This window comes from Myodes glareolus, chromosome 1, assembly GCF_982192425.1.
Source record: "Myodes glareolus chromosome 1, mMyoGla1.1, whole genome shotgun sequence".
Classification (NCBI taxonomy): Eukaryota; Metazoa; Chordata; class Mammalia; order Rodentia; family Cricetidae; genus Myodes; species Myodes glareolus.
Window position 1 is genome coordinate 77063360 of NC_142026.1, and position 26920 is coordinate 77090279.

The 26920-nt window shown below is 39.5% G+C and overlaps 1 protein-coding gene across 1 annotated transcript in view; it reads right to left on the reverse strand.

The window, feature by feature from the left end:
- Nucleotides 1-11212: 11212 nt before the first annotated feature.
- LOC125411853 (uncharacterized) overlaps nt 11213-26920 on the reverse strand; it is a 37589-nt gene continuing 21881 nt past the window's right edge. The window contains 5 exon segments of the mRNA XM_087896804.1: nt 11213-15306; nt 15309-16292; nt 18031-18157; nt 20655-20746; nt 23468-23660. Coding sequence (XP_087752930.1) covers nt 15212-15306; nt 15309-16292; nt 18031-18157; nt 20655-20746; nt 23468-23660 — 1491 coding nt within the window. The 3' untranslated portion in view covers nt 11213-15211.

Here is a 26920-nt window from a genome sequence, read left to right on the forward strand (position 1 = left end):
GCAGAGTCATAGTAGTCACCATATTCTCCTTGCCTGTGCTCTTTCTTAGTAGTGTAGACTCTCTGATCTTGAGTAATGTTGGGACACAAATTTAAGGATTTCTCACAGACTTTAGATTTACAAAGTTCTTCTTCAGTGTGCATGCTTTCATGTTTATCTGGGTTTGATGAGTCAACAGAGGCATCCCCGTGATTATTGCATCTGCAGTTATTAGAGTTTTCTGTAGTCTCACTTGTTCTTTAAAGGTAAAAATCTTCCTAAAAAGCATCAAAGACTTTTCTCTCTCTAGAAAAACATATTAGATCTTCCAAACTAATGGATAGAAAGCTACTATTCTTCCAGACCTCAGAGGGTCAGATTATTTGAGGCAGGGCTGTCACGGGCAGCTATTGCTTATTTCTATCCTCCATGGTCTCAGCTCCACACACTGCTGTGTTTCTTTCCTTTCCTCATATGGTTATTCTCAAGTCTACTCTGTACACTGACTCCTGAGAACATTTTCCAGAAAGATGTCTGTTTATTCTCCACTGGGATAAAACATGTAACATAAAGACAGACATGCAAGGGAGGCAATTTCAGAAATTCTACTTCATGGATTCATTTGAAAAATTATTCCAATCTGATATTCACACAGTTAAATAAAATTGCATTTTGTACTAGTATTAAGATACCATAATTCAGGTAAAATAAGACATGCCTTCTAACAGATACAACAGGCAGGATGCATTCTGGGACCAGAATACTGTACTAAGTTCAGTGATCAGACATCCTTTCAAGTGGAATCAAATACAGCAAAAGCATTCCAGCTCTTGCTTTCTCTTTCTCTGGAAGCCATTACTGTTGTCTTGCTTATTCACGAGCTCACCTTGGTTATGGCTACTCTCTCTTCTCCACATTCCAGGGCAATCTCATTTGCTCAAGACAGGTGACCAGGCCTACCTTGCATACAATAATCCACATTTTCTGTGAGGTAGCCCATGACCCATGCTAGCATTTTTAGAAAGAATATAGACATCTAACAAAATAATGTGCTCAATACATGAAGAGAACACAGAGTAGAGGAAACTAAGAATGACTTTCAGTTGCTATTTCCTGCCAAAATATTTTAGTATATTTAAGGACGATTTTTAGATCACCTATTTGGAGTTTTTTTTCCCTCACAAAACCATGTCTGTCAGGTACAATGATGGACGTGGAGCTTTAAGATATGTATGAAAATATTATATGTTACTGGGTTTCTGAATTCATTTTGGATGCATAGTGAGGGGTGCATGACATCTTTAACATGAAAATGGAAAGACAATTCAAATTTGGTAGTATTTTTACTACCAAATTTTCCTTAGTATTTCATTGTTTTCAAGACAGCTTAACAACTTATGAAGTAGGTATATACAAAGGATACATTAGAAATTCTACAAGCAAAATACCCTTACCCACAAAGACAGGTTACTGTAATTCTCCAATATCACAACAATGAACAAAGTCCTCTGAGCAGAGTCCAGGCATTCCCATTCTTCTTGTGTAAAGTCCACAACTACATCCCAAAATGTCAACATACCCCGAAACACAAAATACAGTTTGGCCAAGTGATCCCACAAAGAGACTTTCCTTGAGATAAGGAGACTTGAGAAAATTAGGGATTTAGATGAGTGAATGCAATTACTCAAAGCGATGATATCTGTTATAGTCACACTTTTTAATAATGAATGTTCTAAGTCCCTGAAATCAAGATGATGAAGTAGTTTCACAAGCACATCCATGAAAAGAGACACACATTTAAGATCTAGACAAAGTTGTCTACCTGGTATGGATGCGATGTTTATGTTTCATACGATCACAGTATATATGTCTCAGAAGGAAAATGGTGATGAGGAAATGTGCTTTAACTGCTGTACCTATAGATCATGCTAAAGTACTGACAGTGAATCAATCCTGTGTATTTTTCAGCCTCACATGATCGTATCCTAACATGCTCAGTTTGCATGTTTAAATTCCACTCCATCAACTTCATTCCATTCAAGAGAAAAGGAATGAATATGGAAGACAGAGTTCACAATTGAATCTATAAGGTAAAGAATTTATAGGTTTCTTTCCCACAGTAACAAGAAGTGTAGCAACTCTGTACATGATCAATTTTAACATTATTACATAAAATGAAGTAGTCTGTGGGATTACTTATATAAGAATTTCTGAGTCACCGGCAAGCATATAGGATGTAGATTTCTACATCAGCCATATTTAATAAAATCTAAAATTTTACTCAAGATAGGCATAAGGCAACTTAAACAAATAAGAATTTTTTTTTTGGCTACTACTCTATGCGGATCTACGGTGGACGGTAGGAGACTGTGTGTGGGGGTCGTTCTGCAGGCCGGCGCTGACTGACTGTCACGGAACTACCTGTGGTGCCGGGCAGGGAATCGAACTCCGGTCCTTGAGCGAAGCGGTTGGGCGCTCTGCCCCCTGAGCCGTCTCTCTGGCTAACAAATAAGAATTTTAGAAGTTCTGAGGACAATTTCACCCTCAAAGAGTTATAAATATTGGGGTAAGTCCAAAAACACATCAAATAGTGTCTGAGTGCACACATAAGTATAGCAATTGTGGTTACACTCAGAAGTGACATAGATTTCCTGTGAAAATGAATATATTAAATTCTTTGAGAATTACAGTCACTGTTCAGTGCTGTACAAATATAATATAACTCAAAGAATGGCTCAGGAGAAAACTTTAGCTACTGTATCTGAATTTTGTGGTTAGCAGCATGTTCCCTTTTAGTACTTGTGCTGTATTGCCTATCACACTTTAGGTTAGTAGTGTTCACAATTCTTCCTTTATTTCTGTGAAAATGGGAAGTGTTAACATAATCTGTCTGAGTCATGAATCGGGAATAGAAATACAAACCAGAGCCCATTTAAAACATTACAGCTTTAAGGTAGGGGAGTAGAGCCATAACTCTCACAGGAACGGACTAGAGCAAGACAAGCACGGGGAAATGTTCTGCATCAAATATGATGGATTATGCACACCAATTAGTCAGTGCCCTCAATTCCTGATGAATTCCACATAATGCTACATAATGACTCCCGACCAAAAAGGGCTGCACAGTGGGATCCTGTATTTTGTGTGTGTGTGTGTGGGGGGGGGGAGATTCAAGAATAAAATATACTGATCTCTCAAGTTTGGGAAGTTACCCCTGAACATCCTAATCAAGTAGGTGATGTGATCAGCAATTCTCCTGACACAAACAGATATCAGGTGTCAACAAACACATGGGAATGTCATCACTGTTGTGATATTAAACACCAAAGAGAAATATAGGTAGAGTACAATCTGAATCTATGCTCAAGAACATCAGTTTCATGGCAACATCAATCCATGTTCTGCCCTGTCTAGTGTGCTTACATTTTTAGTAGTAAGGTCCAACTTTTACACTGCATTAAAAATCAAGATGTGTCTCTTTTAATTCCACACATTGCTAAGATGTTGTGACAGCTTTTCCTTGTGATTCAATATGTGCTTTTCATAACCATGATTCAAGGAAGTGTGACAGACCTCGCCAATGGAGCCTACATGCCACAGGAGTCCTACACACTAGTGTATAAAGATATAGTTCGATGCTCTATGGCAATTGGGATTCAACACATATTTTTTTCACTTTCCCCTTCCCCCTACAACTCTCCTCCAAGGTCCCCATGTTCCCAATTTACTCAGGAAATCTTGTCCTTTTCTACTTTCTACTTCCCATGTAGATTAGATCTATGTAAGTCTCTCTTAGTGTTCGCATTGTTGTCTAAGTTCTCTGGGATTGTGGTTTGTAGGTTGGCATTCTTTGCTTTATGTTTAAAAACCACCTATGAGTGAGTACATGTGATAATTGTCTTCCTGTGTCTGGGTTACCTCACTCAAAACGATGCTTTCTAACTCCATCCATTTTCCTGTAAAATTCAAGATGTCATTTTTTTCTTGCTGTGTAGTACTTCATTGTGTAAATGTACCACATTTTCCTTATCCATTCTTTGGTCAAGAGGCATTTAGGTTGTTTCCAGATTCTGCCTATGGCAAACAAAGCTGCTATGAACTTAGTTGAGCACATGTCTTTGTGGTACGATTGGGCATCCTTTGGCTATATACCCAAAAGTGGTATTACTGGATATTGAGGAAGGTTGTTTCCTAATTTCTGAGAAACCACCACACTGATATCAAAAGTGGTTGTACCAACTTGCATTCCCACCAACAATGCAAAAGTGTTTCCTTTCCCCTACAACCTCTGCAACATAAGTTGTCATCAGTGTTTTTGATCTTGACCATTCTTACAGGTGTAAGATGGAATCTCAGAGTTGTTTTGAGTTTCATTTCTCTGATGACTAAGGATGTTGAACATTTCCTTAAGTGTCTTTCAGCCATTTTAGATTCCTCTGTTGAGAGTTCTCTGTTTAGGTCTGTACTCATTTTTTTTTATTGGATTATGTGATCTTTTGGTGTCCAATTTCTTGAGTTCCTTGTATATTTTTGGAGATCAGACCTCTGTCTGAATTGGGGTTAGTGAAGATATTTTCCCATTCTGTAGGCTGTTGTTTTTGTATTGTTGAGCATGTCCTTTGTTTTACAGAAGCTTTTAACTTTCAAAAGGTCCCAATTATTGTTTCTCTCAGTGTCTGTGCTGCTGGGGCTATATTTAGGAAGTGGTACCCTGTGCCAATGCATTCAAGTGTACTTCCCACTTTCTTTTCTATAAGTTCAATGTGGCTGGCTTTACGTTGAGGTCTTTGATCCATTTGGACTTGAGTTTTGTGCATGGCGATAGATATGGGTCTATTTTCATTCCTCTACATGTTGATATCCAGTTATGCCAGCACCACTTGTTAAATATGCTTTCTTTTTTCCATTTGATTTTTTTTGCTTCTTTATCAAAGATCAGGTGTTTGAAGATGTGTGGATTGATATCCAGGTCTTCTATTCTGTTCCGTTGGCCCTCTTCTCTGTTCTTATGCCAGTACCAGCCTGTTTTCAGTACTGTAGCTCTGTAGTAGAGTTTGAAGTCAGGGATTGTGATGCTTCCAGAAGTTCTTTTATTGTACAGGATTGTTTTTATAATGCCCTTTCTTAAAGTGAAAATACTGTGATCTAATACCACATAAAAGCATACTGTGCTTTTCCAGACTCTAAGTTTCACATTAAGAATGCAATACAATAAGCCAGGTAGTTGTGGCACACACTTTTAATCCCAGCACTTGAGAGGCAGAGGCAGGTGGATCTTTGTTATAGAAGCACAAAGGATTCAATGACAGCTCCATCACCCTGTGATGGTAATGGCTAATTAATTGGGAAACCCGGGGATCACTGCATAGCTTCCAGGCAGCTCAAGGGAGATTGAAGGTGTCTTTCAAGTCACTCACTATATTCTCTTGTATTGTCGTTCAGTCTCGCCAAAATACCTCTCACCAGGGTAGAGGCATGGGAATTTAGAAATATAGTAAAGGATATGAAGATAAAAATGAAAAGAATAAAATGGAGGAACATATAGGCTAGTATCCAGAGGAAATTCCAGTGAGCACTAAAAATTTGCCTGCATTTAATTTCCAACTGATTAAAATACCCCTGACCCCAAAAGGTAGGAGTAAGACAAAAACTGCATTAAAATGATACAAAGAAATGAACATACAAATTGAAGGTCACAGGGTACATACATGTTTTTTTAAAAACATTTTTTAAAAGATTTATTTATTGTGTATACAGTGTTCTGTCAGAAGAGGGCACCTGCTCTCATTATAGATGGTTTTGAGCCACATGTGGTTTCTGGGAATTGAACTCGGGACCTCAGGAAGAGCAGCCAGTTGCTCTTAACCTCTGAGCCATTTCTCTAGCTCCCATAGTTAAACATTCTGTTGCTAGAACAAAACAAGTCATGCTCACACACTAGATCAAAACATCCTGTAGGCAAACCACTCCCTGGGTGGAATCTATAGTTATCTCCATAAAGAAGCTGGAACTTAGCTGGATCCATAGACTCTTGTTTGAGGTAGGAACAATCTAGTTCTCTATTCCTGGAGTACAAAGTATAGCTATTAGCCACACTAGTTGACAATAACCTTGAGAGAGCAGAACTCTCTTGTCAACACCTAGGTGGGACCTTTGTTTGAGGCAGAAACAGACAATAACCTTGAAGGAACTAGAGGAAAGTTCCAACTCTCTGTCCTTTGGTCAATGTGCAAATAGGCTCACATTTCCAGGCCTCCACACTCTAGGCAGCCTGTCTTGTCTGGTCCATGCAACTTGACTGGTGTCTGCTTCATGGTTAGTCTGAGCATCTTCTGTGTAGCTCAGCTTGTCTGAAAGGGTCAGCAGCCCTTATCAGTTATATATGGTTGAGACAGGAGAGCACTAGTGAATCTTGTCAGTTTCTGTGACATCTTAAAGCTATTAAGTTTCTTATTTCTGAGTTTTGGGAGCTTCACTGCAGGATGAAATATTTTACAAGAGTGAAAATCAACTTCTGTGTCAGGACCCCTTTGAGGTTGCATATCAGATATCTGCCATATGGGATATTTACATTATTATTAATAACAGTACTAAAATTACAGTTATGTGGTAGGAACTAAAATAATTTTATAGTTGGAGTCACCAGAACATGAGGAACATTATCTGAGAGAACATTAGGATGGTTGAGAGAATTTTACTTGTAATGTTCTGTCCTGTCCCTTTAAGAGACCAGCCATGCCCACTCCCCTGTCTGCTAAGGCAAGCTGATCTTCAGTTTTCAGCCCAATTCTCTTCTTTTTCATCTCTCGAGAGGCAGCTTCTGTCTCTTCCTTCTCCCCCTCCCCCTGTCTCTCTCTCTCTGCTCTTCTCTCCTCTCTTTCCCCCTCCATAACCCACTTAATAAATATCCAACCTCATTCTACATGGCCTGTCTATCCTTCTCTGTTTCTCACCCTCTGGGGCTGCGGCCCCCTGTGTGGGACTCGCTCCCCTTCATGGCCCACCGTAGCCACTTGGGCAACTGCTCCATCCCTGTGTGGGACTGGATGCTCTTGGGACCTGCTACCTGCTGCCTGCCATCACTCGGGGACCTGCAACATGGTTTCATGCCCCCCCCCCCGCCCACTGCCACCACTCGAGGACTTGCAGCATTTTACTTAAATCATTAGATTGGCACTGTCATACTCCGTAGGCCCTCCTGCTCATCTCCCAGGGGCTGGTTCTGGAACTGGTCATTTTTTTCCACAACAACCATGTGTTCCATCTGCCTAGGCACACCAGCAGCTTCACTGGTGAGTTTTCGCCTTCCAGCCCCCAACTATATCCTTCACAGCTATGGTTGAGTCCTTCACTGCTTTCCATAGCTAAAAACATGATCAAATGACCCAGAGTCAGTCCTCCCATGCTAGCACCGCACATGCTGTGCAGTGCTTTTGACTGGGGGCCAAAGGTCCCTTAAATTTTTCATTTCTCCTCTATCCTTTCCTTTCCTTTCCTTTCCTTTCCTTTCCTTTCCTTTCCTTTCCTTTCCTTTCCTTTCCTTTCCTTTCCTTTCCTTTCCTTTCTTTTTCTTTTCTTGTGGACCACTCATCAGTGTTCCCTGCCATGGTCTGTCTGGCTTCTGAGTCACCCCAACCAGAGCCAGTCAGCCTTTAACACCCCGCCTGTAGGTAGAGGACACTCTCCTATAAGCCCTGTGGTGTTCGCCACCTATAGAGGGGAGATGTCCCCCAAAAGCCTTATGGTGTCACCATTTTCATGGTTTCAGCTACGGTATAAACCCTTACTCCACAGGTGCCCTGCCAGCTCTACTGGCTCCACTTTTCCTCCAAATGTCCCTGCCACTGCTACTGCTGTCAACAAGATTGGTTGGATCCACAAGGCACCTATTTTCAATTCTAGCCTTTTGCTCCCTGCCATGGCTTGTGGTATGGTGGCTTGGCAACAGGGCAGATCATGCCTCAAGATCTCTCTTCCATACAACATGTGACTGCTGCCATTTTGAGGTCAGGTACCTTACCATCATCTTAACTGAGAGCCGGGTCAGATGACCATGTCCCACCATCTTTACTGGAGTATACCCTGCCTAATCCCCTGGTTTACTTATGTTATTGTCTTTAAATTCCTCTTGCTGACTCTGTTGCATGTGTGTTTTGTGCAGTGGCATGCCTTTTGTAGGGCCCACCAAAGTATTCACTTTTCCCAATTCCTGTTCACTGTGTGTGTGTGTGTGTGTGTGTGTGTGTGTGCGCGCGCGCGCATGCGTGTGTGCACATGTAACTTAAATACACCTGTTTATTGTTAAATGTTATACTTTTCTGTTCATTGTATCTCATTCCAGACTATCAAAGCAACAAGTTTCATGTTTTAAATTGGTATGTACTTTTAAGTCTTTTACAAAAATACTATATATTTAATTCAACCCTGCTTTATCTGTTGAGAGCCAGTACAGTCAAGCTCAGATCCAGCTCTCCAGGCAGATTCTATAACTTATCTATACCCTGTAGAAAGCCCTCAATTTCTCAGAGATCTGGGGAATATAGCATTTAAATATTTAATTATTAAAAATCTTTCCATAACAAAAAGAAACAGATTGGCTCCTAGCAGCTGCACTCTATTTCCTCAAAAAAAAAAAAAAGACAGAAGACAGATGGGCACAAAACAATGCTTCAACTGCCAATCACTGATCACTAGGCAAAACTGCCTTTCATCTAAACTGAAGAACACCAGACAGTGGGCAAAATTGCTAGAATTGACAGCCTAGCTGCTCAGGTTAAGGTAGGCTTGCCTTTCTATAGTTTTCTTTGCCCACAAGATCTTCTGGAGCCTGGCAGGCCCTGTGCTAAACAGCAAAAGGCAAATACAACCCTCAGCAACAATGGAGGACCCTGAGGAGTAGTTCTAGATGCCAATCAAGAAGGTTCTCTATTGCTTTTTATCAATAACTCAAATAAAATTTTATCCTTCTCAAAGATTTCTGATGCATTTTGACAGCTGAGAGGTTTTATCAGTTTAAAAGGACAACCTCACCAAACAATTCAGTAAAACACAAATACAAGTTATTAAGGTATGAGGACAAATACAAGTCATCATATTTCTCTCTCACACTGTTTTTCATAGTCTTAAAGATACTTTTCATTATGCAAAAAGTATTTGTCATAGTCAATCTGATATAAATATGCTGCTGTAAAATTTTCACAAACTCAAAAAATTCTTATGGGTTCTAGGGAGTCAAATTGAAGGATCTACCTTAAACAGGTCAGATACACACATCTCAATTCCCTGATCCTATTTTTTCCCCTAAACTTAACTTTGTTCTCTGTTTTGCCAATGCCTTAAACAGGTGTAAGATACATCAGACATTTCCATACCACAAACACCAGACAGGAACAAGGAGACCAGCTACACTAGTATGTGACCAGCACCCAGGTTTCTCAGGTGTGCCCACCCACCTGCCAAGACGATGCCCACAAATAAGCAGGAAGCAGTCTTGAGAATCTGCCACCCCAATTCCTTTAATCTGTGGTACCTAACTTCCCTCCTTTTTATAATAAAAAATAGAAGGGACTGTAATGGTCTGCTCTGTCCCTTTAAGAGACAAGCCATGCCCACTCCCTCCCCTTTCTGTTGAGGCAAGCTGATCTTCAGCTTTCAGCCTGAGTCCTTTCCTTTCAGTCTCTCTCTTGAAGAGTCAGCTTCTGTCTCTCCCTTCTCTCCTTCCCTGTTTCTCTCTGCTCTTCTCCCCTTCTCCCATTTTCCCTCCATAACCCACTAAATAAATATTCAACCTCACTCTGCATAGCATGCCTATCCATCTCTGTCTCTCACCTGCTGGACCTGCAGTTCCCAGCCTAGGACTAACTGCCCTGTGTGGTGCACTGCAGCCTCTTGGGCAACTGCACCATCACTGCCTGATACTGGCTGCTCTCGGGACCCACTGCCTGTTGCCTGACACTGCAAAGGGACCTGTGGCATGGTCCCATGGCCCGCTGCCCACTGCTGCTGCTTTAGGGCCTGCAGTGTTTCTGTTGCTGTGCCCCCTCGGAAAACCTGCACCATTTTTTACTTAAGCCATAACAATACTGCCTTAGATCACACTGCTCCTTTATCTCTCTTTTAATAGCCTGTTTTAAGGACTTCCTTACAAGAATGAAGGGTTTTTATCTCAGAGGAAGCTGATACACATTATCCACTTCTGGGAATGAACTCCAAGGACTTGCCATCTTACCAATGAATACTTGCCCAGCATGTTTTGTAGTGCTATTTCATTTGTATTATTTTTGTGTTTTGTTTTGTTTTTGAGACAGGGTTCTTCTGTATAACAGCCTACCTGTCCTGGATCTAACTCTTGGAGGACAGGTTGGCCTCAAACTCACAGAGATCTGCTTGTCTCTGCCTCCCAAGTGCTGGGATTAAATATGTGTGCCTCCACCACTCAGATCATTTGTGTTTTAATAAATAAAGCTTACCTGAAATTCAGAGAGTACAACAGCCACATTGATCAGCCTTACAGACCAGACAATGGTGATACATATCTTTAATCTCAATAGCCACACTAGTTTGCCATAGAAACCAGGCGATAGTGGTGGCCACCTTTATTCTCAACTGTAGAAAGGAATAAAAATGGAAGAGATAGCTCTCACTCACAATCTTATGCTGAGATTCCTGGAGGAGGAGGAGTGCCATGTTGGACTGAAATAGAGGAAAGAGGTCAGTGGCTGGCTGGCTGGTTTGCTCTCTAAACTTAAGGCAAGCTTTATTTATTAAAATACAAATAAAATATCACTATAATGTTCATTGCTGCTTTATTGACGTCTAGAAAACAGAATCAAGTTAGATTTCCATCACCTGACACATGGTTAAATGAAAATGTATGCCTTAGCTTCAAATTTTTGTTTTTCCATTCATGTAAGATTATATGTACAAGTCAGAAAGCCATCAATGGACCAGTAGTGGAGACATGCAGGAAGATGGCATGGATAGTAGAATAAAGGTGATATGAAATTAGAGTGCAATTCTGGGGGCAGAATGGCTCAAGTAAGTAGTGAAGTGACGAGGAGAATGGGCCGCGGAATGGTCAGTTCAAATGAGATTGCCATGAAGAAGCTACATAGGAACCTTCATTTTGAAACCAAGTTTTAAAAATATGAGAGGACAGTTATAATAGAATATAGTAGAACACAAATTATTGTTAGGGTCTGAGAGTCTGAAACAATGAAAACAGGTACAATAGTTCACGTAAAGCAAGATCTTTATTGAATTGAACAGCAAAAATTTTTGTCAAGTAGAAAAGTACAGACTCTGGAGCTGAGTGTGTTCCTGAACTTTCATTAAGGAAGTATTTAAACCCCCAAACCACAACATCTGGGCAAGTCACAGTTACAATTTACACCCACAAGGACATAGAAATTAGTGGTTTTCCCTATGTGCTTTATCATGATCAATGGACACAGAATGTAAGCTTTTCAGCCCAACCTATCAGATTCATTTGTTCTTTGTGTTGTTAGAAGCAATCTCAACATTTTAGAGAACCAAAGATATGTAAGCGATGATTTCTATGGTTTAAGGAGGAGATAGGTCAGCTATTGGAAAGTCCTAGCTCCTTTAGGGCTTGGACAGTTGAACTTTTTTTTTCCCCCCACCCTACAGGTAAAACAGATCCTGAAGTCAAAATATCAGTACTTAGTACAAGGTACTTTTACCTGTTAACCAACAATATAATATAGTGGGGAATTGGATAATATGTGCAAAAACTTGAATTTGGGATGGGGCAGGAATACAGAAGGAAGAGTGGGAGGATGTGATTATTTTAATAGGAATGGTCACCATAGACTCATATTTTGAATACTTGACTATAGGGAGTGGCACTATTAGGAGATGTGTTTAAGTCAGAGTTAAGCTTGTGCATATGTTTAGTAACATTATGCTATAAATGAATGGGACATTGGATAATGTATGCTAGATGTTAAACTGGGGATGGGGCAGGAATAAGTAAAGAAGAGTAAGGGGGTTAACCAAAAGGAAGGATGTATGAAGAAGTCTCTTGAAATCCCATTGTCTTACAGGTTAATAGTAAATATAATTTTAAAACTTTGAACGGAGGTGTCCCACATTTATAAATAATGCTGCTTGCAGATGCCAGGGCCATTAGAAGAAACTCCTTGTACCAGATACTGCTTATCTGCCTAGGAATTACTGGTCAGGGAGGCCTGAGAGACATCCGAAACAAAGCAGGTGCCAGTTCTTGCTTTGTCACCCGAAGTACATGGTGTTGCTGTAAACACCGAACACTTTGGCTTCATGATCAAGAAAGAGCAACTTGAACTTACCAGAAATTTCTCCAAACTGGCTCCCTTTCATAGAACTGTAAGGTCATGTGAGGGCTGATGGCAAAGAAAATAAGTTAATATTCTTACCCATGGACTGTACATCATACAATACCAAGCTATTGGGCAAAATGTGTATACTGGTGCAATACTGGCACAACTGTAAATTGGCATAACCCACCTCTCTCTCACTAGATTTAAGTCATGCTCCATAGAGATAAATTCATGCCTTTCACAAACCAAGACTTCGAAGTATAAGTCCAAAGACAGAAACTATTTATGTTTTATTAATGTTGATATTGTCAATCTGCCATCTAAATATTCATATCTATAATTATCATTTTTTCTACTCGCAACTTTGATGAAAGAAGTCTCCTCTTGCAGTATGTACTTGGTAATGCAGAGACTCATAACTGTTCAAGAAGTATTAAGAACAAGTAACTGTGTAAGATTAGGGCAATAAAAATTTCATCGCGACTGAAGGATGGTACCACAAGCCTCTTTTACCTCCATGGAGGTCTATTGACAGTAAATGAAAGCTATGTCATTTTATTATTTTGTGTTCAGCAAATACTTTTCTTCAGTAGTTCAAAATTCATGCCCTGAGGGATTTCTTTCTTTCTTCTTCTTCTTCTTTTTTTATTGCTTTGCTTTTTGAGATGGAATTTCTCTGTATAGTCCTCACCCTGTTGGGAATTGCACTGTGGACCAGGCTGAACTCAAGAGATCCACCTGCTTCTGACTCCACAGTGCTGAGATGAAAGTGATACACCACCAAGCCCAGAGTCTTGGAGATTTCTAAGCTGTTTTTGATAAGCCTATGATGTCACAGTCAGAGCCTATCTCTTTACAGTTTCTCACTTTCTTGCTATTTGTAAGGTTTCAGCTTAGTGTAAAGATTATTGAAAGTGAACAAAAGATGAAGACTGAATTAGAACATTGTCTTTCAAGCTGAAGTTGCATTGATGTTGGCAATTTCAGCACTAGGTAAAGGATTTATCAAATTCAATTTATTTGGTGTGTGTAATTTCCAATGAACAGAAGATATAGGGATTATATATGGTATCTCTTTACATGTTTTCTCAGAATTAAGAAATTTGTGGTATACTGGACAATTAGAGGTCTTTGCCACATTTTTTGAAAAAAATCAGCGGCATTTATTCCATTTATGTCATGCATTACTACCTCATTTCATTGCATTCATTCTTGCAATGAAAACCCTACACCCAATCAACAGTTATTTTCCTTTGTCTCTGTTCCCAGGCTCTGCCAAGTACTAACTTATTTTCCAACCCCACTTATTATAAATATTTTATATAAAAGAGAATAGAATACATGATGTATTGTTTCTGAATTTTCACTCAGCATGTCTTCAAGTTTTATTGATTTTATTACATATATTAAGATTTCATTTATTTTTCCTCTTTGGATAGTTATAATTCTGCTATGTATATTAACACACCCATTGTTTTTTGAATACTTGGAAGCATTCTTAGTAGTAGAATGCTAGGTCATATGGCAATTTGAAATTTTATTTTCTAAGAGACTTTCAATCTTTCTTATCATAACACTTTTATTTTGCAGGTTTAAGGATTCTAGTTCCTTGGCATTATCACTAATATTTGCTATTTTATATTTACTAATATGATTGCCCTTCTATTGAGTAGGTGATATCCCATTGCCATTCTGATTTATCCTTTTCTAATGACGTTGTTCATCTTCCATTTGTATTTTTTTAAAGTTACTAGATTTTGTCCTTATTATGATTTATTTTACTTTCTTCAAGACAGGTTTTATGTACACCTGGCAGTCCTGGATCTCACTATGTAGACCAGGATTGTCTTAGACTCATAGAAATCTTCTTACATCTGCCTCCTGAGTGCTGGGGAAAAAAAGTATGCACCACATAGTCCGTCTTTATTATGAATTCTTGAATGCAGAACATTTTTTTTGTTTTGTTCTTTGAGAAAAGATTTCACTATGTAACAGCCTTAGGTGTTGTGGAACTAGCTGTGTACACTAGGCTGGCCTTGAACTCACAGGTATCCACCTGTCTGTCTCCTGAATGCCAAGATTAAAGACGTGTGGCACCACAACACAGTAAAGATAAGTGACTTATTTACTGCATGTCTCAGGAGCTGGAGTCAAGGTAGTGCTTAAAGAGCACTGATGTCCTTCCAGAGGACTGGGATTCCATTCCTAACACACATAGAAGAGATCACAACTATCTGTAAATCCAGCTTTGTGTAATCTTATACCCTCTGCTGCATTCCTTGCCACCTGGCAAGCATGTAGTGTAGAGAAAGATCAGCAAAGGAACTCTTTACACATCTGGCAAAGCACCCATATATGTGAAAAAGGAATTCACATTGTTACTATTGCAAATTTTTTTAAAATACAAACTCTGTGATATCTCCTAAGATTTAAAACTTCATAACAGGTTTTCACAAGTTTCTTATCTCTATGTTTCTATTTATTGTAGTTTATCTTTTTGGTTGGACTTTCTTTGGACTGACAGCACCCAAACAATACTACAATGATGTATAATAAATTATGAAACCTTGACCTTTATGTTTGTTCCCAACTAGCTCTTATAATTTAAGTAACAGGTTTCTATTAACCTACATTTTGTCAACTGACTCTTTACCTCTCTTCCATTTTGTACATCTGATGCCTCCCATGTCTTTTTGGCATCTGCTGCCACACCAGATTCATCCCAAGTTCCTTTCTTTCCTGAGAAGTTCTGCCCATTTTCTCACACCTAGCCATTGGCTATTCAGCTCTTTATCAAACTAATCAGAAGGAACTTTGGCAGACACATCTTCACAGTATACAAAAAATTATCCCGTAACACATTATATATGCTGTTAGGTTTTATAGGCAGAGAACACCTATAAAATGCTATGTCACATTATGAGAATGGTATTTTTCTCTCCAATGTAAACTCTCTGATGTGCTTTAAGATTTGAAAGATAGATATAGGATATGCTAGTCATTGTATTTGTTGTTTCTCTCTAGTATGAATGTTCTGATGGGCTTTGAGGTGGGAGTACCTAGTAAAAGATTTGTCACATTCCTTACAACTGTATGGTCTCTCTCCAGTATGAATTCTCTGATGTGTTCTAAGATGTGACATGTCGATAAAGGATTTGTTACATTCCAGACATTTGTAAGGTCTCTCTCCAGTATGAACACTCTGATGTCTTCTTAGAGTAGAAATACGGAGAAAGGACATGTCACAGTGTTTGCATTTGTGAATTTTCTCTCCAGTATGAATTTTCTGATGTTTTCTGAGGTCTGAGCATGTAGTAAAACATTTGCCACACTCCTTACAAGTGTAAGGTCTTTCTCCAGTGTGGACTCTCTGATGTGTTCTAAGATATGAGTTATGGGTAAAGGATTTCTCACATTCCCTACATTTGTAAAGTTTCTCTCCAGTATGAATTTTCTGATGTGCTCTAAGAGTTGAAAGTCGGGTAAAATATTTGTCACATTCTTCACATCTGTAAGGCTTCTCTCCAGTTTGTATTCTCTGATGTACAGTGAGGCTTGAGGCAGCAGTGAAGTATTTCACACATTTCCTAGACTGGTGTGGTGTCTCTCCAGTGGAGAATTTTTGTTGCAAGAGACTGCAAGCAGAGGTGAAATAGTCATCATATTCTCCCTGCCTGTGTTCTGATCTTGCAACATAGAGTCTCTGATATTGAGTAATGTTGGGATACAAATTTAAGGATTTCTCACAGACTTTAGATTTGCAAGGTTCTTCTCCAATGTGCATGCTGTCATGTCTATCTGGGTTTGATGAGTCAACAGAGACATCCCCGTGATTATTGCATCTGTAGTTATTAGAGCTTTCTGTAGTTTCACTTGTTCTATAAAGTGCACATGAGGAGGGGTCATGAAGCATTTTTCCAAGGTCATTACACCGAAAAGACTCCTTTTCAGTCTTCACATGTTGATAGACAGGATCACATATGCAATAGTTTTCTGAAAATGAATACAATTCAGATTAATAGGGCTTGATCCAACACTAAACATGTGATAAATGGCTGTCTTCCTATGTTTTTTCTAAAGATAAGTGAATCAGAAACTAATTAGACATTTATCTTCCACCATAATTGAATGTATTCTCACAAAAACAGACAGAGAGGCTCCAAGGGTCTGAGATATAGCAGATACCTCATCCTTATCAAAAATGTCTAATGGCAGAAGATGGATCAGGAAAGTGAGGCATTAGCAATTAGCTGTGGGATGGAGCTCATTGACTGATTATATTAAGAATACATGTCTCTATTTTTAAATATTTCATGTCAGAAGATTCCTGAAGAATACTGTAAAGAAGGGCCAATTCCTTTAAATATTAAAGTCTTACTTAAAAATACCAAATGGTTTTTCTCTCTAGAAAAACATAATTCTTTCAAATAAATGAATGGAAAGCTAGTATTCTGCCAGACAGCAGAGGCTCAGATCATTTGAGGCAGGTTTGAAACGGGCAGCTATTGCTTATTTCTATCTTTCCCGGTGTTAGCTTCACATACTACTGTGTTTCCTAACTTTCTTCATGTGCTTATTTCCAAGTCTATTCAGCACACCGACTTCTGAGAAGGATGTCTGTGTATTCTCCGCTGGACAAAATATGTAATATGAAGATAGACATGCAAGGAAGGCAATTTCAGAATAATACTAATTCATGGATTCACATTAGGCTTATAATTTGTAAAATTATTCCAATCTGATATCAGCATAGTTAAATAAAATGCATTTTGTGCCCAGTGGTAACGGCGCACGCCTTTACCCCAGCACTTGGGAGGCAGAGGTAGGCGGATCTCTGTGAGTTGGAGGCTAGCCGATTTACAAGAGGTAGTTCTAGGATAGGCACCAAAGCTACAGAGAAACCCTGTCTCGAAATACAAAAATCAAAACAAACCAAAACCAAAACAAAACAAAAAATTACATTTTGTACTGGTATTAAGTCACCATAAATCAGGTGCAATAAGGCACAATACCTTGTAACAGTTACAACAGGCAGGATGCATCCTGGGACCAGAATATTCTACTAAGTTCAATGATGAGGCATTCTTTCAAATGGAATCGAATATAGCAAAAGCATTCCCAGCAATTGCTTTCTTTTTCACTGGAAGCCATTACTGTTGTCCTGCTTATTCACGAGCTCACCCTGGTTTTGACTACTCTCTCCTCTCCACATTCCAGGGCTATCTCATTTGCTCAGGACAGGTGACCAGGCCTATCTTGCATACAATAATCCACATGTTCTGTGAGGTAGCCAATGACCCATGCTAGAATTTTTAGAAAAAATAGAGACATCAAACAAAACACTGTGCTCAGTACATCAAGAGAACACAAAGTAGAAGAAACTAGGAATGATTTCTAATTGCTATTTCTTGCCAGAATCTTTTAGCATATTTAAGGAAAAATTTCAGATCGCCTATCCTGAGCTTTTTCTCACAAAACCATGAAAGTTACAATGATGGACTTGGAGTTTTAAGATATATATAGAAATATATATGGAATTTATTTTGGAAACACAGTAAGGTTTGCATGGTACCTTTAACATGGAAATGAAATGAGAGTCAAATTCCATGAAAAAGTTATTTCTAGTACCAAACTTTCCTGCCTTCCACTGTTTCTAGGACAGCTTAACAGAGTTTACAAGTCAGTATATACAAAGAATGATTTAGGAATTCTACAATAAAAATGCTCTCACCCACAAAGAGCAGGCTACTGTAATTCTCCAACATCACATCAATGTACAAAGCCCTCTGAGCAGAGTCTAGGCATTCCCACTCTTCCTGGGAGAAGTCCACAGTCACATCCCTGAATGTCAATGGACCCTGAAACACAAAGTACAGTTTGACCAGGTGATTCCAGAAAGAGGTTTTCCTTGAGATAAGGAGACTTGAGGAAATTAGGGATGTAGATAAGTGAAAACAATTACTCAAAGCGATGATTTCTGATATAGTCACGCATTATAATGAATGTTCCAAGTCCTTGAAATCAAGATGATGAAGTAGTTTCACAAGCACATCCATGAAAAGAGACACACATATAAAGTCTGGACACAGCTGTCTACCTGGTATGGATGTGGTGTTTATGACCCATAGTCTCACAGTATATATGTCTCAGAAGGAAAATAGTGATGAGGAAATATGTTTTAACTGCTGTACCTATAGATCATGCTAAAGTACTGACAGTGAATCAATCCTGTGCATTTTTCAGCCTCACATGATCGTATCCTAACATGCTCAGTTTGCATGTTTAAATTCCACTCCATCAACTCCATTCCATCCAAGAGAAAAGGAACGAATATGGAAGACAGAGTTCACAATCGAATCTATAGGTAAAGAGCTGTTTTTCGCCCGCAGTAACAATGAGTGTAACAGCAATGTATACTGTCAATTTTAACATTACAACATGAGATGAAGTAGTCTGTGGGATTACTTTTATAAAAATATCTGAGTTACCGGCAAACTGATAGAAAAATCTACAGCAGCCATATTTGATATAATCTAAAATTTTACTCAAGGATAGGCATAAGGCAACTTAAACAAATAATTTTAGAAGTTCTGGGGACTATTTCACCCCCAAAGAGTTATAAAAATTGGGGTAAGTCCAAAATAGTTTCTGAGTAGCAGCTAAGCATGGACACGTTAAGTATAGTAACTGTGGATACATTCAGAAGTGACATAGATTTCCGGTGAAAATGAATATATTAAATTCTTTGAGAATTACAGTCACTGTTCAGTGCTGTGCAAATATAACAGAACTCAAAGAATGGCTCAGGAGAAAACTTTAGCTACTGTATCTGAATTTTGTGGTTAGCAGCATGTTCCCTTTTAGTACTTATGCTGTATTGCCTATCATACTTTAGGTTAGTAGTGTTCATGATTCTTCCTTTATTTCTGTGAAAATGGAAAGTGTTAACATAACCTGTCAGAGTCATGAATGAGGAATAGAAATACAAACCAGAGCTCATTTCCTAAATCTCTATGTTAAAACACTGCAACTTCAAGGTAGGGGAGTAGAGCCATGACTCTCACAGGAACGGACTAGAGCAAGACAAGCACGGGGAAATGTTCTGCATCAAATATGATGGATTATGCACACCAATTAGTCAGTGCCCTCAATTCCTGATGAATTCCACATAATGCTACATAATGACTCCCAACCAAAAAGGCTGTATTTGTGTGTGTGTGTGTGTGTGTGTGTGTGTGTGTATGTGTGTGGTGGTGGTGGTGGGGGAGGTTAGAGAATAAAATATACTGATCTCTCAAGTTTGGGAAGTTACCCCTGAACATCCTAATCAAGTAGGTGATGTGATCAGTAATTCTCCTGAGACAAACAGTTATCAGGTGTCAACAAACACATGGGCATGTCATCACTGTTGTGATATTAAACACCAAAGAGAAATACAGGTAGAGTACAATCTGAATCTATGCTCAAGAATATCAGTTTCATGGCAACATCAATCCATGTTCTATACTGTCTAGTGTGCTTACATTTTTAGTAGTAAGATCCAAGTTTTACACTGCATTAAAAATCAAGATATGTCTCTTTTAATTCCACACATTGCTAAGATGTGACAGCTTTTCTTTGTGATTCAATACGTGCTTTTCATAACCATGATTCAAGGAAATGCAACAGACCTCACCAATGGAGCCTACATGCCACGGGAGTCCTACACACTAATATATAAAGATAAAGTTCAATGCTCTGTGGCAATTGGGCTTCAACACATATTTTGTTCATGCGTTAGAATGGATATATTTTCAAAATTAAAGATCAAAATTCATGTGTAATATTTATCCTCAAATAATTGGGGGAGAGTAAAATTGAGAGAAGTGCTACAGGAGATGTAGACATACTGAGTTACAGTGTACAGGTGTAGTCATAACAGAATACTATAGAGGATCCAGAAAGAATACTGTAAAGCCATGCCCACTAAATATTTAATAATGGAGACAAAAAGATAAATTAGAATAATATGTCCTTTTCACCAAATAGTGTAGGCAAAAGTGGATCCAAGTAGGTGAATGAAATTAGATTCTCATCTTTCATTCACAAGTTCACATAAATATATTCTATAATGTAAATACAAAATCCCTTGTGAGGCTGCAGAGGTTCTGATCCCAATGACTACTCTAACTGCATAACAGTACATTGAGTTGCATACTCTTTGGGTCTGATTAATTTCAGTGTGTAATTGTCTGCTTCTTTGTCAGCAACATTTTTCATAATAATGTTAAAAAATATAACCAGAAGCACAATTTAAAGGCTTCCAATGTCTGAAACAACATTTCTATAAAAAGGGAGGGGGATATGAGCACTGACCTGGGGCCTGTTTACTGGAGAATCAGCCATTTCTTTTTGTTTCTCTTTTTTGAGTTTCTCTTTCAGGAACAAAGAATAGATGGCTTGTTGACCTTTTATATAAGGAGGAAAAAAGAAAAGTTAATACTGAAAGCAGTTAAAGAAAAATGACAAACCACTTGAAACAACCCAAGAAACACTATATGACAAGGTGTTTTGTCAATGATTCCCAATTCAGGAGAGCAGGGAAGAACATTTGAAGCTTGCGGAGAAAAATCACTGTCAACCATATTGTTTTAGATAAAAATTCTACCTTAAAATTGATGGAGAGGTAAGTGCAGTTAATTACAAAGTAAAAGAATTAGAACTGTTATGAAGACATGACTAGTGATGTCAATGAAAAGGACAGCATCACTCACATGCACACTCAAATAAAATTTTACCTGACTCCATTTTCAATTCTTCTGTAGAACCAGTTCCTGTACCTATAATAGGACGATCCTGAGATCCTTCTCAGTGGACGTCTCCAGAATCATTTCTAGTGACACAGAATGTGGCACACTGATCTCATGTCCCACTCACACATTCACTTGAGTCCCTTGCAGTAATTACAATAGATTTAAAAATCAGTGGGAAGGAGGAACACCATACAATGGTGCTCACATAGGAGGTTTAGTGGAAGAAGTGAGACAAGGGGCAGAGAAGGGGAAAGAGAAGGGGGCAGAGACTGGTCCCTGGGGATTAGAGTGGAGGAAGAGAAAGAACGAGAGAGGAAGAGAGACAGAGAGAAAGAGAGAGAGAGAGAGAAAATAGAGGGGCAGAGAGAAAGAGAGAGGAAAAAGAGAAAGTGATAGTAAAAGGGAACATAGTGCATGGGCATAGGAGGTGTTCTTAGTGGCTGCAGCTGTGGACCTATCTTGTCAGGACATCAAGTACAGGCCAGTACATCTGAATACTAACAGGCACCCCTTCACCAATCCCTCCAAACACCTCGATCCTGAAATACTGTCTCATCACTCTTCACCTTCCTGGCCTCTTTGTTCTTAACAGGTGAGCAAGTTTGGGTGATCAGTTAACCCTGCACATGAGAAAGAGATTCCTCAGGAAGCACCTGGATTTCTAACATAGTACTGTGCTCAGTAGATGAAGAGAGGAATCTAGAAGTGTTTCCCCAATTGTCAGGCATGGTCAGAATACTGAAAACATTTAGGAATCATTTTCATTTAGTGTGACTTGAATCCACTTCCAGTCACAGGACAGTCAAATCTCAGCTGCAGAAATGAAACTGAAAGATTGGGATGAGACTATCACACACTAGTGACATCCTGAGTTTATCATAGACCCAATATGATAGAAGTCTCACACCTCTCAAAGGCACACATGCTTTCAGAGTAAGAGAAAGGCACTCTGAGGGAGAGCACTCTGAGGAGGAGCAAGGGAGACTACATGCAAACAATTCTCGCCCACAGAAATCAGACTACTACAATTCTGCAACATCCAGTCTCTGCACAAAGCCCCCAGAGCAGGGTCCAGGCACTGCCTCTCCTCCAGGGAGAAGTTCACAGTCACACCACTGGCTGTCTACTAGACGACAAAATAAAAAAAAAAAAAAACAACAGTTTGAACAGTTGTTTCAGTGAACAACTTTAATCTTAGCACTAGGGAGATAGAGGAGGGTGGAACTCTTGTGTTTTCCAGGCCATCTTGGTCTACTTGGTGAGTTTGTGCCAGACAGAGCAACCCATGAATTCAGGACTCAAACACAGCAAACACAGGAGTAATAAAAACAAAACAAAACAAAACAAAAAAAACCCCAAAAACAACCAGCTTGATTTTGAGCCCATGGACAGAGTGTTTTTCTTTGACCAGGAAGACATAAGATTTCTCTAGACATTTTTTTCTGATATAGATGAGTTATTGTAATTATTTGAAAGATGCTTTCTTTATTATGTTATACTATAATATTTTTTCATTGCTTTTTCTTTTTTCCCTCCTGATACAGGTTTAATCTCTGTAGATTCGGCTGTCCTTAAACTTCCTCAGTGGACCAGAGTAGGAAGAAATTCTCAGCTCCATCTGCCTGTCTCCCAAATGCTGGGATTAAATGGTTGTGCCAACACCACCACTACCACGTGGCGTATAACACCTTTTCTAGCTGTGGAAATACTGTGATCTAATAACATAAAATAGCATTCTGTCCTTTCCTGGCTATAAGTTGCACATTAAGAACTCAGTAGAAAAATACACATTTCTTTTTTTGAGACAGGGTCTCATCATGATACTCTGGCTGTCCTAGAACTCATTAGGTAGACTAGGCTGGCCTCAAACTCACTGAGAACCACCTGCCTCTGCCTCCCCAGCGGTGGGATTTATGGTGTATGTCATCAAATCTTTCAAAGATTCTTTTAAAAACAATCTATTTACATGACAAAGTGTCAGACGAAAATTTAATAATGGACAAAATGTTTTCTTTTAAATGTTAATGTTTTCAACCATATTCATGGAACTCGCAAAATAATATAATTTCTGATTAAATTACTTATCCTGACGTTCATTTCATAACAAATATATAAAAGGTTTCTGGGAGTCAAAATCCCTAGTTCTATGTCCCATTCTCTTTAATAGCTAAGAGATTTAGCAAGAAAGTTGGCGTGGAGGAATGTAAATTTGAAGAGTTTTTTTTTTCTTTCCAACACACAAAGAGAACCAACCGTCTTTGCAAACAAAACACATAAATTCAAATATTCTAGTAGGTCATTTTTATGAGATTATTTTGGTAGTCAGATCAATGAAAAAAATCAGGATCGTTCGAGTTTATGTGACCTAAAATTTACCGACGACGGTAAGACATCCACAGCCGACTTTCAGAGTCTTATGAGCAGCAGAGAAACTGCTTGCACCCCTGGTCCCTTCGCTCCTGGGTCCCAGCCCCGCGGCTCCTCTGAACCTCCTGAGAGATTCCAGGGTCGCCGCGCTGCTGTCCCAGGCCGCCTTGTGCTGCAACTGAGGCTCCGGAGATTTCAGATCCTGAAATACCTGCCAGGGTCTCCCTCACCCAGTTCCGGACCACGCAGCTTCCCACAGTGCAAGGCCCAGAGCACCAGCAGGGAAGCAGCACTAGGCACTTCCGGCTTTGACTCCTCAGTCCACTTCCGGGTCCTCTCCCTCACTAGTTTCCCAGATACTGTTTATGTCACTCCTCTAACTCCTCCCACTTGTCCATCATTCCACCTACACTCACCTAAATAATCTCTAGCACCCTCCCAACTGCTGTTTGTGCTAGAGTGTCTCCGCCCCATTGAACCGTCCCACCCACTCCGTCTCTGGCTGCCTTCCACACAGCTCCAGCTGTCAGGCTGCCCTGAACCCGATCTGCACAGCCTCCCCACATGCTCCCATGCTTCCTGCCAGAACTGGATCTAGGAAGACGTTGCACTCCGGTACCTGACCCCCATAGTGAGTTCTGAAACCTTCAGTTAAAAAAACAGGCAGCCTAACCTCGGCTTGTCTCCCAGCCTCCGATACTGAGCTCATTCTGAGCTGTACTGCTCTCACCACTAGATAATGGTTTTGTGATTTTGGTAACTCAGAAATACGTTAAGCTTCTGTGACACGAAAAGTGCTTTTTAGATAAAATATAGAAGTTTTATATTTATTCAAAAATGCAATGGTGAATTCAGAGAATATTGTGGTCTCTGATGCATAATAAAAGGAAGGTATTTGGTGCCAGCCCTACAAAAGTCAGTGGCTCTGGGAACACTGAGGAAGAGGAGTTGAAAGGGAATTATCAGGGAAAGAGGAGGAAGGGCTAAGACATGCCATTCTCTAGACTCCATACAGCTGTTGTAATCAGTAACCAACAGCAACTGTACTTACCTGCATTGACCTCACACTAGACCACAATCAGTCTAGGAAAGGGAAAGGCTCACAGGACCAACTCTTTACCTATCAAATGTTGGCTCTGTGTGGATTGTAGGAAAAGACTCACTGCCTTTAGTTGTCTGTAGTCCTCTGTTGAACCCACCAGACTCCAACACATCTCCAAACCCACAGTCCACAGTCTCACAGAAGTCCCTGGTTAATCACAGTTGGTCCCATACAAAATGAATAGAGAGAAACATAATAGGGAAATTCGTTGGAATTGCAGACCAGGATAGTGCAGAGGTAGGAGTGAGAATGGGCAGTGTTTGAGGTGTACACGCACAAACACAAACAAATGCAGAATGTGAGCATATACATACATCGGTGTGTGAGTATAAAAAAAGCTAATAATAGAATTTTTTTTTCAGCAGAGTTTCTCTGTGTAACCCTGGCAGTACTGGAAGTAGCTTGCTTCTTTCTCTTTTCTCGTTTTCTATCTTTCTTTCTTTCTTTCTTTCTTTCTTTCTTTCTTTCTTTCTTTCTTTTTTCTTTCTTTCCTTTTTTTTTTTTTTGTAAACTTCGTTGGCCTTGAAGTCCCAGAGATCAGCCAACCTCTTCATCAGGAGTACTGGTTTTAAAGATCAGTTGGTAGTTTGGTTTTGTTGTTGTTGTTTTTTCGAAACAAGTTTCTCTCTAGCTTTGGAGCCTTCCTAGAACTAGCTCTTGTAGACCAGGCTGGCCTGGAACTCACAGAGATCTGCTTGCCTCTGCCCCCCCACCCCGAGTGCTGGGATTAAAGGTGTGTGCCACCACTGCCTGGTGATCAGAATTTTTAAAAAATGGATGTATCAATCTGTAGTTTCTTTTTGGTGGTATCATTTACTGGTGGTTTTACGTATTAATTTATCTATCTATTTATTCATCGTTTTTTTCTCAAGATAGAGTTTCACTGTGTAACAGCCCTGGCTTGTCTGGAACTCACTTTGAGGTCAAGGCTGGCCTGGAACTCACTGAGATCCACCCACCTCTACAATACAGCAGGTACTATGATGCTCAGTTCATTATCTGGTTTAGCATCACCTAGTATTTAGAGTCAAGAACTTTTCCTATCTTGTGTCAAGAAGTATTTTGAGTAGCAGCTTTGCTGTTAGTTTTTCTTTGCAGTTCTGATAGAATCCTGTCAGTCTAGGCACAGGGTTGTTTAAAGGTGGCACTTTATAACTGCTTTATTTTCATTATTTCTTATAGTTATGTTTACCTTATTTCACGTTGTTTAAATTTGATATGTTAAAGTTTTTTATTTCAATTAGAGTTTCCAATTTAGTGTAACAGAAGTCTTTAAATTCAATAAACAAGAGATCCAGTTGATCACACACTTCTGTCAAGTAGACTGTGCAGTTACCTTGGGTAATTGTCAAGACATGGTAACAGGACAGGTCATAGTGACACCTTTTAATCCCAGCACTCAGGAGGCAGAGGCACAGACACATAGATCTATGTGAGTTTAAGACAAGCCTGGTCTACAGAATGAGTTCCAGGTCAGCAAAGATAACACAGCAGAGCCATGGTTCCAAAAACCACAAAAGAGAAAAACCTGATAAAGACAAGTTATGTAAAGTTTGGCAAGGTCAAGCAAGCCGTTTAACCAGAACTCAGGAGGCATGAGCAAAGGGAACTCGAGTTCAAGGCCAGCCAGATCTACATATTGAATCTCAGATGGCTATAAATAGAGACCTTGTCTCAAAATAATTAAATTGACCACTGAGTAAAACTCTAATGTGTATATGTTCCACACCTTTTTTAACCATTCTTCTATTGAGGGGCACCTAGGTTGTTTCCAGGTTCTGGCTATTACAAATAGTGCAGCTATGAACATAGTTGAACAAATGATTTTGTAGTATGCTAGGGAATCTATTGGGTATATTACCAAGAGTGGAATTGCTGGGTCCTGAGGGAGGTTGACTCCCAGTTTCCTGAGAAACCGCCACACTGATTTCCACAGTGGCTGCACAAGTTTGCATTCCCACCAACAATGGATGAGTGTTCCCCTCATTCCACATCCTCTCCAGCATAGGTTATCATTGGTGTTTTTGAGTTTGGCTATTCTGACAGGTGTAAGATGATATCTCAAAGACATCTTGAATTTTGCATGCAAATGGATGGAAATAGAAAACGCTTTACTGAGTGAGGTAACCCAGACCCAAAAAGAAGAACACGGTATGTATTCACTCATAAGTGGATTCTAACCATAATTAAAGGTCTTTGAGCCTATTATTCGTGATCCTAGAGAAGCTAAATAAGAAGGTGAACCTGATGAAGATTATTTAGCTATCCGCCAGGAGATAGGAAATAGACAAGAGTCCCAGGTAACCTCGGGTGCATGGGGGGGGGTGGGTGGGAGGGTTGTTGGAAGGGGAGAGGGTTAG